Source organism: Loxodonta africana, chromosome 19 (assembly GCF_030014295.1).
Source record: "Loxodonta africana isolate mLoxAfr1 chromosome 19, mLoxAfr1.hap2, whole genome shotgun sequence".
NCBI classification, from domain to species: domain Eukaryota; kingdom Metazoa; phylum Chordata; class Mammalia; order Proboscidea; family Elephantidae; genus Loxodonta; species Loxodonta africana.
Genome location: NC_087360.1, coordinates 45,766,614 through 45,781,505, shown reverse-complemented (window position 1 = coordinate 45,781,505; position 14,892 = coordinate 45,766,614). Strand labels below are relative to the sequence as shown.

The following is a 14,892-nucleotide window of genomic DNA, read 5'->3' as shown; positions in this document are numbered from 1 at the left end:
CCAGGGCCCAGAGCTGGCAGGGGCTGAGCTCATGAATAGAATGACTGGACAGGCCTCCTCCTGGCCTTCCCCACAAGGAGCCTCTGGACCTTTGCCACCTTTGACCACTTCAGGACCCGCCCACCCCTCTCCCCCCAGAAAGCTTCTGGCTACAAATCTGAGGTTGGCCTCTCTGAGGCTGCCTGTGAGCCACTCAGTTTATGGCCTGCAGGGCACACATTCAAGAGTGCACCTAGAATTATCCATCTCCTTGCATCATGCCCCTCTGTCTTTGTGTTTCCCTGAGTCTTGAGTGCACAGAATGTAGTGGGAAGAGTGTGGACTTCAATATCCATCAAGAGCGACCTCAAACACAGGCATGAATGTTAAACAGTGCACACCACTCGAGCAGTGAGTGAGGCAAGTGGGGCAAGTGGCCAGCCCACAGTTCAGTAAACAAGTACTTTCTCTTCCTCCTTCCCCTCGTTTTGGGCAGACACCATGGGCATTAAGTCTGATATTGCACCAACATTAAGAATGTTGATTTTGTTTTCTTGGTTCTCCAAAATGTCTATAGGAACATTAGGTTCTTTTATAATGAGGAATAAAAAGAACTTTAATCTCTGTGTTTTTGTATATACGTGTGTGTGCGTGGGCATGCATGTGTGTGTCTATGTTTATGTATAGACTCTGAAGAACACATCCTCATGAGTTTCCTAGAGCAAAAAGCCAGATGACAGATCCTTTCTGGCCCTAGAGGTGCAAAACTCTCCTTCTGTGATTTCTTGAGTAGGTCTAGCTTCATTCCTGGGGACAAGAATCTATAAACTGAGACCCCATTCCAGAATGCTGGCCTCATTGGCCACTTAATCCTTACAAGGATCATGTCTTCAAAAGGCTTCCAATGATGGCCAGGTGGAAGTGGGAAAATTACTAGTCTTTTTAGAAATTAACCTGGGAGTAACCTGTGAAATTAAAACTCAATTTACCCTTTGCCCCAACAATCTGGTAAGGCACAAAGACATTTGTTATACTGTGATCAAAACCCATTGCCATTGAGCCAATTCTGACTCATAGTGACCCTATAGGACAGAGCAGAACTGCCCCATAGGGCTTCCAAGGCTGTAATCTTTATGGAAGCAGACTACCATATCCTTCTCCCTCAGAGTAGAGAGTGGCTTGGAACACTGACCTTTCAGTTAGCAGCTGAGTGCTTAACCATAGCGCTACCAGGGCGCCTTATAGTGTGGCAGTAGTGGCAAAACACTGAAAACAGCCCAAATAGCCATTAGTGGGAAATGGTGAAATGAAGAAAACCCTGGTGGAGTAGTGGTTAAGTGCTATGTTTGCTAACCAAAATGTCAGCAGTTCGAATCCACCAGGCGCTCCTTGGAAACTCTATGGAGCAGTTCTATTCTGTCCTATAGGGTCACTATGAGTCAGAATTGACTCGATGGCAGTGGGTTTGGTTGTGGCTGGTGAAGTGAAATGTGGACTATCCATAGCCTGAACTACCGTGCAGCTATAAAAAGACTGATTGAGAGCAATATTCATATGGGCTGGATTAGCTATAAGCCATAGGTAAGTGAAGAAAGTGGCAGAGTGTGTAAAGAATAAGGCCCTGGTTTGTAAAGTCCCTGGACGGTGCAAGCAGTTTGTATTCCACTACTAACCTAAAGGTTGATGGTTCAGACTCACCCAGCAGCTCCACAAAAGAAAGACCTGGCAATCTGCTTCCGTAAAGATTACAATCAAGAAAACTATGGAGTAGTTCTACTCTATAACACACGGGGTCACCAGGTCACCATGAGTCAGAACTGACTTCACAGCAACAGGTCTGGTTTTGTTGTTTTCTTTTTGAACTCAGCCCAGTGCCTGGCCCATGGCTAGTGCTTAATAAATGCTGGGTGTTATGGCAATTTAGGAGGAAAGGCCTGGCGATCTACTTCCAAAAATCAGCCAATGAAAACCCTACAGATAAAAAAAAAACCTATGGATCACAACAGCTCGATATCCAACTGATCACAGGGATGGCGCAGGACCAGGTGGTGTTTCGTTCCATGGTGCCTGGGTTGCCATGCACAGGGGCCAACTCAATGGCAGCTAACAACGACAATAATCTTATAGTTGTTGTGTGCCCCCCAACCCCCTGCCCTCAGCCTACCCCCTGCAGCCTCCCCTGCCCTGTTTTTTACAGCACCTTCTTGCCGTGCCTCGTGGGCTGGATCAACCGCTTTTTCTTCTGGTTCCTGTTCACCGGGAAGAAGGAGAACAGCAACCTCAGCCACAAGATCTTCACTTATGAGTGCCGCTTCAAGCAGCACGTGCAGGACTGGGCCATCCCCAGGTAGGGGGCTGTGCCCTATGGCCTGACTACAGGTGGGTCAGAAGCTGTAGCAAATAACAGCTGTCCTCACCTTCCTTCCCATGGGGGCAGCTCTTTATAGTGACAAAGAACACCCTTTCTGGCCATCAGCACACAGGATCCTTACTGCAGCCCTCCCAGGTGGATTGTCAGGTCCCTTTTTACAAATGAGAAACTGAGGCTCTGAGAGTCTAAAATCTGCCATTACTAGCAAGTGGCAGAAGCAGAACCTCAGACTCCGAGGCAGTGCTTCTTCTACCGGGCCATTCTACCTCAGGGCAACCAGCCACAGAGTCCCTCTACTCTCCCTTGTCTGTCCCCCTCTGGCCAAGACATAGGGTGATGACAGGCTTGTAGTTGGAATGTGGAACTTCCTGAACAAAGCCTTTTCTTTTTTTTAAAATTGGTGTAAAATTTTAGATAACACATTTGCCAATTCAACATTTTTCATGTGTACAATTCAATGACACCAATTACATTAATCATGTTGTGCAACCATTGCCAATATCCACAAATTTCCATCACCATAAACAGAAGACACTCAGTGCTTCTTACACAGTGACTCCCCTTTCCCCCTCCCACCACCCCTGCTAACCACTAATAAACTTCTATCTCTATGCATTTGCCTATTTCGTGTGAGATCATATAATATTTGTCCTTTTGTGACTGGTGTACTTCACTCAGCACTGGCCAAGCTTCTTGTCAGTCCCGGGTGGGCAGTTCTGGGGTTAGGAGCCCTGCCTTGGGAGGGGGCCTTCCAGCAAGGACCTAAGGATAGGTCTGTAGCCCCAACTCCGATCCTAACAGTGGCTTTCTCCATAAATTCCCCCTCTCTGTCTCCTTCTCCAGGAAAAGGAGGGGGTGGTTTTCGGCATTCAGGGAATGCCGTGGCAATTGTGTTCAGGGCTTGGGCCACCAAATTTTCCATGTGGAAATATTAGAATCAGAGTGCAGTCCCCCGCATGTGGCTTTACTCTGTCTAAAGAAGAGGAGGCCTGGGGACTTGTACGTGTGTGGCCAGTATCTGAGAAGAACCACTGATTCAGCGGGGCCCAGGGGGCCAAACCAGGAGCAGCAGGTAGACTTTCCAGGGAGGCACATGCTCAGACTCCATACCCCATAGGAGGACTTAGAGCAGCCACAACGAAGGGACCTCCCAAGGGCTAGGAGCCCCTGTGGCTGGGGATGTCTGAGTGAAGCTGAGGCCCCACTTGTCTGGGAGGCTGTGCAGGGGCCAGTGTGAGCCCCCTGAGGTCTCGATTCTGTCGCCCGGGCTGAGTGCAGAGAGAAGACCAAGGAGGCCCTGCTGGAGCTGAAGGCCATGCTGGAGGCCCACCCCAAGGTGGTGGCCCACTACCCCGTGGAGGTGCGCTTCACCCGGGGGGATGACATCCTGCTGAGTCCCTGCTTCCAGAGGGACAGCTGCTACATGAACATCATCATGTACAGGTGACCAGCTCCATCACCCACCAAGGGGGTGGGGTGGGGTGGGGTGGGGTGGGGTGGGGTGGGGTGGGAAACTGGCCCCTCCCCACAGTCCACACTACCAATCTTCCTATGTTAGTTTAAATGTCACTTTCTCCAGGAAGACTTCCTTGATTATGGGAGCAGGAAATAGTCTTTCTCTCCTTTGAGTTTCTATAGCACTTTCTCTACACTCCTATGGCATTTTCCATTTTCTAGCCTATATTATAGTAATACAATTATTAATATCCTATATGTTAAAATAACATTAAATGTACTTATTAATAAGTATATTAATAAGTAGTATTAATAAGTGCCATTTATGAAGCTGGTATTATAGAATGACAAATATGTTTTCTGTCATGAGCCTACTCTAGTCAATGATACTGACAGCCTGGAATGCCGTGTTGAGTAGGATTCTGAGACCAAGTTCAAATTCAGCAGGGAAGAGGATCACAGGTGATGCTAGGTGCCTGTTGTGGATGCAGTGGGTGCATTTGCCAACCTGACCAGTTCTACAAGGCACTGGGCTGCTACTCGGGGTGCAGGACTGCGGTTGTCTTCTTCTTAGCTGCTCACGAAATGGTCTTCTCTTGAGGCACATGTACATGGATAGGTTAAGCAACTCCATGTTCAGGTCCTTGGTTTCCATATATGTTCTTTTCAGAAAATTTCCTGCCTGAGATATAGTGTACTGCTGCCTCTCCTTTCCCACCTCTCATTCATAATAGCCCTTCTCTGACTTTGCAAAAGAATAACATGCCTCCTGCCTGTTCTGAATCTTACTACGGGATATTTGTCCAGAATATAAAGCCTCAAACTTCTAGGATTCCAAGGGATGTTGAAAGAATGCACGGTTCCTGAGGGGAGTCCCACAAAAGCCAGAAAAGAAAGTTTCTCAAAGACGTATTGAAAGGGCAGAGACTTGTTTTATATAGGTGACACACTGTGGCAAGGCTCGGGCTCATCTGTCTGTCTGCACACCTATCTACCTTCTCCCTACCTGGGAACTCAAATCCAGAAGTGATAAAGCTGTCATAGAGATGTATATTAACATGCTTATTTGAATTTTTTTAAAAAACGAAGTCAGTTTTTTTATGGCAGTGCTGACTTGGCTGATTGGCTGGGGGTTGAGGACTGATTGGCTTTGCCAACTAGGTTACATGGTGACGTTGTTCATAAATTCCCAGGCTTTGTCAAAAATATATTTAAAGTAATACATACATGCATATGTACAAAATTCCGCAAAATTATTTAAATTTATGATAAATTTCAGATGCCAATTAAAAAATATGTCAGAGGATGCACAAGTTTTCAAATTCTTCTGGGAACACATGAGCAAAAGACCCCTGAGTTACTGGGTCGCCCCTGTCCGTGTCTTACCTTCCTGTTACACTGGTAGCCGCAGCGAGCCGAGCCATGTCTTAACCTCCATGTCAGCGCCAAGTGCTGGGTGCGGCACAGAGTAGGTGCTGGATAACTGTGGGGATGGCGCAGGGCAGGGTAAGGGCCTCACCTCCTTCTGCTCCTTCTCAGGCCCTATGGCAAGGACGTGCCACGGCTGGACTACTGGCTGGCCTACGAGACCATCATGAAGAAGGTTGGCGGGAGACCCCACTGGGCCAAGGTAGGACTTGCCAGTCAGAGGCTTACCCTGGGGCCATCCTGCCAGGCAGCAGCTTGTGAGCCACAGGTTAACCAGGTGGCAATTCAATTCCCTCTGTTCCTCTGGCTGCCCAGTGCCAGAATGTCGGGAAATACTGGGACTGAGCAAGTCCCAGAGAGAAGGGGGCTCCACCAACCTAACCAGACCGTTCCTCTTTCTGTGTTCTTGTTCAAATAGCCCATTGATTGCGATTCCCTCAAGTGCAACTGATACTTCCAAGTTTTCAGAGAGATTTCTCGTCCTTAGTATGTTTGATTTTCATGGAGACCCTATGAGCAGGATAAGGCAGGGATCAGTAAGCCCATTTAACAGATAGGAGACTGGGGGTCTCTGAGAGGTGAAAGAACTCACTTATTCGTTAGCTACAGAATTGGGGCCAGAACCTTCTCCCCTATACCACACTGTCAGGTGGGAATGGGAATGGGGGATTTAATGGTACATTCTAACACCTTACTTCTTTATTTTCCAAGAGCCTCCTCCTCCTTTTTGTTTGTGCCTCTATATTATGCCTGTGTGTGTCTGTGTGTATTTGTAGGTGTTTGCATGTGTATGTTTGTATGTGTGTCTCTGTGTGTATCTCTGTGTGTCTATGTGTTTATGTGTGTATCTGTATTGAGGGTGTCCTGTGCACAGGCACATGAACACATATGTGTGTGCCTGGTTTGCAGCCCTGCTGAATGCCAGCTCCAGAGATGACGCCTGTAGTATCTTTGGTTGCTTTCACAGGCCCACAACTGCACCCGGAAGGACTTTGAGAAAATGTATCCTGCCTTTCCAAAATTCTGTGCCATCCGAGAAAAGCTGGACCCCAGTGGGATGTTCTTGAATGCATATCTGGAGAAAGTGTTCTACTGAAGCAGAAACAAAAAACAAACCACCCCACACCCCCTCCCTTCACCTACCCCCAACCTCCTAGCCCCCCCACCAGATGTGATTGAAGGCTCAGTGGCTCACTGGCCCAAAGAGCAGAGCTTCTATTCTCGGCCCCTCTGCTGCAGCGGCCACAACTCCTCCAACCCCACAAATGATGGGCCTGGCTCTGAATTGGATCTCCCCCAAAATATGTGTTGGAATCCTAATCCCTATATCTGTGGATGGACCCCTTTTGGGCACAGGGTTTTCTTTGTTATGCTGATGAGGTCATGTCTGTGTAGGGAGTGTCTTAAATTTCATCACTTTTGAGATATAAAAAGGAGCAGATTAGGCACAGAAGCCAGGAAGCACAAATGAGGGAAAGATAGATGTCACATGGAGGTTGCCAAGGAACCAAGGAACGCAGAAAAGAACACTAGAGAGGCTGAGACAAGGATTTTACCCCAGAGTGGACAGACAGCCTTCCCCTAGAGATAGTACCCTGAATTCAAACGTATAGCTTCCTAACTGCGAGAAAATAAATTCCTGTTCATCAAAGCTACTCACTTGTGGTTTTCCTGTCACAGCAGCACTAGCAAACTATGACAACTTTATTTCTTAGAGTAGTTTTAGGTTTACAGAAAGTAGAGTTCCCACATATTCCACCCACCCACAGTTTATCCTATTAGTAACATCTTATATTTGTTACAACTGATGAGCCAGTATCCATGCACTATTAACTGAAGTCCATAGTTGACATTAGTGTTCACTCTTGGTGGTATACAGCCCTACGGCCTTGACAAATACATATGTCGTGTATACACCATTACAGTATCATGGGGATAGCTTCACTTGCCTAAAAAATGCCCTGTGCTTCACCTGTTCATCCTCCCCTCCACCCCCTTCTTTTTAATAAAAACCAAGAATCATTCACTCTGTTCCCTTCTGCTCTTCTCCATGGTAACTCGTTAGGAGGCTCACCGATTCCCTTGCTTTCCTCCTTGGGGTAGCAGGTCTTGGACTTGCCTAGAAGATGCTCTTCTTGTTTATAAACCTGGTTTCCAGCTTGCTTCTGACCTACCACACTGTGGTCATTCTTTCATCAAGCTTTTGTTGAACATCTGCTATGTGCCAAGTGCTTTGGGGAATTACAAACCTTAAGACAGGCTCCTGCCCTCAAGAAATTTATATTCTAGTTTAGGAAGACAAGATTAAGGTGCATAGGATGTTAAATAACAATACAAGGGAGAATATGATGGAGTGTCAAGTAAGTGGCATAGCAACAAGGACTGTCAAACCTGCCCAGACTGAGCCTCCTCAGGGAGTGGCTCTGCCAGGAGACTTGGGTCTACAGCCTTGAGAGCAAGGACTAACTCTTAAGCAGTCCACCTAGACAATTTGCGGGACCCAGTGTGAGTCGGAATCGACTCGATAGCACCGGGTTTTGGTTTAGTGCAAAATGAAAATACAGGGCCCCTTGTTAAAAAATTACTAGGAATCTGAAGAGAGTGATAACAGCATTAAACCAAGCACACGGCCCTTCAGAGGTCACACCGCAGGAAGCCGAACCTGCCCTTAAGTAGGTATTACAAGGTGTGGTGGTCAGTTTTCTGTGTCACCATGGCCGGGCTATTGTTTGCAGTTATTCAATCAAACACCAATCTATGTGTTGCTGTGAAAGTATTTTGTAGGTGTGGCTAACATCCACAAACAGTTGGCTTTAAGTGAAGGAGAGTACCTTTGTTAACGTGCGTGAGCCTCATCCAATCCGTTAAAAGACCCTATGAACAAAACTGAGGTTTCCCTAAGAAAGAAGAAATTCTGCCTCAAGACTGCGGCATCAACTCCTGCCTGAGTTTCTAGCGTGTCAGTCCACTCTACAGATTTCAGACTTGCCATTCCCAGAGTTGCATGAGCCCATTCCTTAAATCTCTTGGTGTGTGTGTGTATATATAAAATCTCCTTTGGCTCTGCTTCCCTAGAGAACTCTGACGGATACATTAAAGGATTCAGTCTTTGCAAGGGATTGATGAAGTTAATAAAAAGAAAACATAGGAGGCTAAACCATGAGGCTTTGGAAATCAGCCCAAATTACATCATGTTCTAGAGATGAGGAAACTCAGAGAGGCAAAGAAACTTGTCCAGCGTCACACAGCAAGTTAGGAAAGGCAGTTTTACCTACATCGTCTTCAAACTTTTCAACCAAGTCTGTCTTACAGCCCTATATTTTGGATAGCTTATATTTTATTCTTAAAGTCAATGAATTTTGTAGTCCATTCCATTATGTATTAAAATGTTAATTAATACTTTATGTTCCAAATATTTAGATTAGAGTTGTGTTCTAGGAAGGAGCGCCATGCTGGCTCTGTGGCTTTCTGTCCCCTCTGGCACCTCACATCTACCCTGGTGGGAGAAGCACAGACATTTAAGGGCATACACAGCACAATGGCTTAAGTCTGAAACTTTGAGGTTCAGTAAAACTTATAGTTCCTAGAATGCTGAAGCAAGGGGATGTACTGGAAATAGACTTTCTAATGACCAGAGAATCCAGATGCCCTTTTTGGTTCAGCCTGTTTTTTTTGATCAATGTAATTTACTCTCTCTATGGTCACCGTTCCCCAAAATTCTCAGTGCACCGTTCTTTCGATATTCCATGGTGTATACTGAGCCCTTAAGCTGAGCCGCTGAGGGCATCGCTAGTGTGGATCCGCTTTGTCTCTCCTTACTTGCTTTCTCCTTGCTACTTCTGTTCCAGTTCCCACAGGCTGGGATCCCATCTGCCCTAGTGCTGCTCTAATTGGCTAAGTCCCTGGGTGATGCAAATGGTTAACGTGCTCAGCTGCTAACCAAAAGGTTGGAGGTTCGAATCTACCCATAGGGACCTTTGAAGGCCTGGTGATCTTATGAAAAATCAGTCATTGAAAACCCTGTGGAGCACAGTTCTATTCTGACACCCATGGGGTCGCCATGAATGGGAATTGACTTGACACCAACTGGTGTGGTATGGTGTGAGGTATCACAAGCCAGCTCTGCCCCCTTGTGGCAAACATTTTAATCATCTAAGAATTTTAGGAAATTTGGCTTGGAAAATTGTGAGTGTGAGGCTTGGAGCATGCTGCTCTAAGACTAGACTTCTAACAGTGGAGAGTTATTATCAGGAGCATCTGGGCAGAAACAGGGTGGAAGATGAGGAATGGTGCCTCCCTGGGCCAGTGTAAAACTAAATCAAAGCATACTCATCAGGGCTGTTGGGCCATGAGTGGCTCTCAAAGTTATATTTGGGGTGAGAGGTCGCCAGCAAAAATAAAATTTGCAAATCTCACCAAATAAATTGGGAGCAAGTAAGTTGTGAGTTCTCTGAGGGTGCCACCTCTGCCCTTACACTCAGCAGACATGAAGATGAGAAGGGAGTGGGGTCTGGGTGAGCTCTGTGGGTCTCAGCCTCTGTTCCATGGTGAGAGCAGAAGGCTGGCTACCCCCAGGTGCCAGCACAACTCTGCAGCAGCCTTGGTGTCTGCGGGGAGAGCTTACCTCAGTACTGTGCATCTGTCCTCTGAAATCAGGCCTGCTGACTCCACAGCCCAGAACCCTGTGCTGGCTTAGCCAAGCTCACTTGCCTGCTCACATCACAAACGAGGGAAAGATACAGGAATGTGACCACTGCCCAGAAGGCCTTGCCAAATACAAAGATGGGACACATTTAAAGGCCCAAGACAGAGCCTCCTTACTTCACTAGTGAGTGACTCTGGCTGGGAATTGTCCAAAATTGGCCATGTCCACCTGCACCAGAGGAGCCTGGAAGATAGGTAAGGCTTTGCAACTCAGAAAACAATCAGGTAGCACTTGGTGTGGGAAAAGTGAGTAGGTAGAGCTGACTGGGGGGAGGGGGGCTAGAAAGTACACTTACCTTGGGGACACACGCACCACTGAAGAGAATTTGTACTTTGGTCCCATTCCGCCACGGTGGGTATCCGCTGTCAGCCAATAAACAGGAATTCACGGCGCCACCTGGTGGTGGATGTCTGAACCTGGATGAGGTACCCGGAAGGAAACAAAGCAGCGCACCTCTGACCTAAACCGTGTGTGTAGCCTAAAGTGACAAGAAATGCCACAGAAAAAGGAGGAGACTCAGAGGAAGGCACTACATAGGTTAATGGAAGGACAAGACAGTTGGTTTCAAACTTAGAAGGGGTGTCCCCGAGTACCCTGCAAGACAGGTCTTACTAATAGGTCTCCAGTAACTAAAAGGAGGCCAAGGCAGGAGCTATCCCAAGGAGGGGAGAGTGAAAGCCAGAAAAAATAGCTACAACTACCCTAATCCCAGAGTCCCTGGTGGTGCAAACAGTTAATGCACTCAGCTGCTAACTGAAAGGTTGGAGGTTCAAGTCCACCCACAGGTGCCTCAGAAGAAAGGCCTGGTAATCTACTTCCAAAAGGTTACAGCCATAAAACTCCTATAGAGTATAGTTCCACTCTGACACACACGGGATCCCCACGAGTCGGAACCGACTCACAGCCACTGGACACCCTGGTCTCAAGAGTAAGATCCTTGAGGAGGAACCCAATGACTAAAGAGGAAATGCAAGGCTGCATCTGAGCACAGCTGCACTAAATATCCAAGCTGGCTCATCTTCGTTTTCACCCTGGTTTTCCCCTTTGTGGCAGGGCCTTTCGGAGGTCGAGAGGCCCAGGCATTTCCAGAAAATTCCAAAACAGTTGAAAATTTGGTTTGTTTTTAATTTTTTTTTTTACATCCACTAATGGATGCCTTTGCACGCACAGAGAGATATTGTTTTACTCTCCTCAAGATAATTGCAGGATACATTTTTTAAAATCAATACCTTGGGCACTTCAGGCAGGTGGGCTGGTGGTGGGACACAGGCTTAAGTTTGGATAATGGGCACCTTCTTCTGATGCTGTCAGTGCATCCCTGGTTTTACATGTTGTCATTAACTGCCATTGAGTCAGCCCCCCAACTCACGGCAACCCCACGCACAGCGGAAAAAATGCTGCCCGGTCCTGCCATGCCCATGATCAGCTGCAGGTCAGACCGTTGTGCTCCACAGGGTTTTCACTGGCTGATTTTCTTTCTAGTCGGCTTTAGTCTGGAAGCTCTGCTGAAGCCTCTTCAGTATCATAGCAACACACAAGTCTCTGCTGACTGACAGGTGGTGACTACGCATTAGGTGCATCGACTGGGAATTGAACTTGGGTGTCCCACCTGGAAGGTGAGAGTTCTATCACTGAACCACCACTGCCCCCTTGATTTTATATACATGCAGTCTTTCAAAGATATCAATGTCTCCATTCAAGGCTCTTAATTAATGTCAGACAGAGTAGGTGATCTGCCCGTCACCCCCACCCCATGATGTGCCTTCTTGAAGTAAAGCTAGGCTGGCTGCTCGTCTTTAGTGGGTTGGGCGCACAAGAAGGACTGGAGACAAAGATAAGGTCATGGGAGAATTCTGGTACCAGGTCAAGTTCACAGTCTTTGGTCCCCTGGGTGCTGGTGGAAACAAATGAGAGCAAGCAGGTAATGATTCCATACCTCTGTCCATCCCTCCTTAGCCTGATGAAGCCCTCACCTCATGTTGGAGCGGACTGGATCTGACTAAGGGCAACCGTTGGATGACTAGTGAGCAAGCCCTGGGAGCCCTGGAGCAGGGAGCTGTATAAATACTCTGATGTTGCCCAACCAGCATTGAGCAATGTCATAATCTAGGCCGATTATGACTGAGAGGCTAGGATCAGAGATTAAGCAGATTAGTGTGTGAGACTATCTCAGAGGTAAACAGAGAGTTCATTATTAACCTGGTAAATTTGGACCAGGTGATCTGGTATTTACCGTTATCAGATTGAGTGATTTAGTAATTGTGGGATTCTCTCTAAAACTATTTTATACTTCCTGGGTTTTCCAAGCTATCCTGTTACAATTATAGAATACCTGGCAAATTCTAACATTTTGTCAAAGTTCTAGGTAGAGTACTGGGCAGCTAAAAGGTGGCAGTGAAGCCCCCATGGACCCTAGAATCAGACCTGGGTTCAGCCCCAACTCTGCCACTTCCTACCGGCATGACTGCAAATGAATGGTGCCTATTATTCTAAAACTGCACTCATAATTACCTCATAATTTCTGAACCTCATGCTTTATTGTGGAGAATAGTTCCTGGAACCAGTCTCAATTCGTTTCAGGGCACAAGCATAAAACAATTTTATTCACTCTAACCACCATTGCTATTACTTGATACCATCTCAAGCAGGTTCTATTACTCCCTGATAACTTAGCTGATAAAACAGTCCAATTTACTTTAGAACTTCAGTCTCATGTCCAAATCAAAACTCTTCCCCTCCCCCAGGCATGAGACAGGAGGAAGGCAGTGGAATGGGGAGGGTGTGTAGCCTGGCTTTCGCTCCCCTCCCATTCTGAGTCCCTCAGAGCAGAGTACGAAGGGCTCTACACCCCTGCCCCCCTGTGGCCAAGTTGGCCCAAGGTTTGCTGGCAGCGTTGGGGAGGCAGCTGACTTGGTCTGGCAACCATGCAACGGTGGTCTCCTTGTGGGCAGTATGGATGGTTTCCTTGGTCTGGCCTTGAACTTCCCTTGGCATCCTCCACTGCCGAGAGTGTCCTCCTTAGACCCCTGCTAGTGGTGCAAGCCCTCAGCCCCTCTGTGGGTGGGGCTTCCCTTGCCCGACAATGGGATAAAAGTACTATCATCTGGTGAGCATTTATCTTCAGTCTTGTCAGTGCGATTCTGTGACAGTGTGTGTAGTTTCCACAGAGATGATGTCAAAAGCCTAATTTAAAGCTCTTTGGGAAAGCAAAGCCTGAGCCCTCTGTCTCCTCCAATCCCAACGCCTGCTGATAAACTCTGCTCTGCAGGCACTGGGCAACTTTCCAGCCCCCACCTCTCCCACCCCCTCCTACTTTATAAAAAACAAACAAAAAAACCCATAGCCTTGGAGTCAATTCTGACTCATACCCATCCTATAGGACAGAGTAGAATTGCCCCATAGGGTTTCCAAGGAGTGCCTGGTGGATTCAAACTGCTGACCTTTTGGTTAGCAGCCATAGCTTTTAACTACTACGCCACCAGTTTTTCAGTTTATAGTGAGGGACAGGCAATTCTGAGGCCTCTTCGACATTGTCTGTGGCTCACAAGGAATTGGAGTTGGGCATGCCCCATCCTAGCCTTTCTGGCCACACCACACTTTTCTGATACCAGACACCCTTGCCTTGAGGGTAATTGTGGGGACCTAATGGGACTTTTTAATGGGACTGCATGAAGCAATTGGCCCAGGTGTTCAAGCATTTCGGTTAGCCCAGGTGCATTCTATCTTTTTTTAGAAACTCAAATTACTATTTACTCGTTTAAACCTTACCTTTTTTTTTTTCTTTCATTTTATTGTCTTTTAGGTGAAAGTTTACAGCACAAATTAGGTTTTCATTCAAAAATTTATACTCAAATTGTTCTGTGACATTAGTTGAAATCCTTGCAATGTGTCAATACTCCCCCCCCCCCGCCCCTTTCCCTTTCCACCCTGGTTCTCAGTGTCCATTTCCCCAGTTTTCCTGTCCTTTCCTGCCTTCTTGTCTTTGCTTTTGGACAGGTGTTGCCCATTTGGGTTCGTCTACTTGACTGAACTAAGAACATTCCTCACGTATGTTACTGTTTGTTTTATAGGCCTGTCTAATCTTTGGTTGAAATATGGACTTTGGGAGTGGCTTCAGTTCTGAGTTAGCAGGGTGTCCAGGGACCACAGTCTCAGGGGTTCCTCCAGTCACCACCAAAACGATAAGTCTGGTCTTTATTTTGTGAATTTGAATTTTGTTCTATATTGTTCTCCCGCTCTGCCCAGGACCCTCTACTGTGATCCCTGTCAGAGCAGTAGGTGGTGGTAGCCAGGTCCGCTCTTCACAGTTGTGCAAGTTGTGCACTGCACAGCTCCAGGTATCTTTTTACCTTGTAGTCATTAGAGATCATCATATCTTATTAGAACATTCTGGTAGAGAGCAGTCAAGCGTCAACATAGGGGTTAACAGCAGGTTATGTCTCTTTCTGGCCAAATGTGAAAGCCCTTTCTTCTCAGAACAGCAGCCTCAAGCCCTGCTCCCACTTTGCCACAAGAGTCTTAGAAGCCAGAAACCGAGGACTCATTACCCGCAGTCTCCCAACCAAAATTATTCACATCTCACCCCTATGCCTTGGTGATCTCGTGTCCTGCCTCAATATTCTCTAGTGCTTCAGGCTGGAACTTCTGTCAGGGAGGGAGGATCATCCAAGGACCCTCAAACCCTGTGCAAAGGGGGAAAAAGGGTGGAGAGAAGAAATCCCAGCACAACTCAGAGTCACATCAGGAACTTATAAGATGTTACTTGACGCAAGTTTAAAGTAGGTTGCCTGAAAAAAAAAGACTGGATCTAGCAACGTCTAGAATCCAGCAACATATCCACAGAGTTTCCGCGGAGAACCTGGTGGTTTCAGACTGCTGACCTTTTGGTTAGCAGACATAGCTCTTAACCACCACACCTCCAAGGTTTCCGACATAATGATAGAAGAGAAAATAA

The 14,892-nt window shown here is 46.9% G+C and overlaps 1 protein-coding gene across 1 annotated transcript in view; it reads left to right on the top strand.

Moving 5' to 3' along the window:
• LOC100658302 (L-gulonolactone oxidase) overlaps nt 1–6,372 on the top strand; it is a 50,259-nt gene extending 43,887 nt beyond the window's left edge. The window contains exons 9-12 of the mRNA XM_003412362.3: nt 2,177–2,326; nt 3,629–3,793; nt 5,345–5,435; nt 6,201–6,372. Coding sequence (XP_003412410.1) covers nt 2,177–2,326; nt 3,629–3,793; nt 5,345–5,435; nt 6,201–6,329 — 535 coding nt within the window. The 3' untranslated portion in view covers nt 6,330–6,372. The remainder of the gene's footprint in view (nt 1–2,176; nt 2,327–3,628; nt 3,794–5,344; nt 5,436–6,200) is intronic.
• The last annotated feature ends 8,520 nt before the right edge of the window (nt 6,373–14,892 follow it).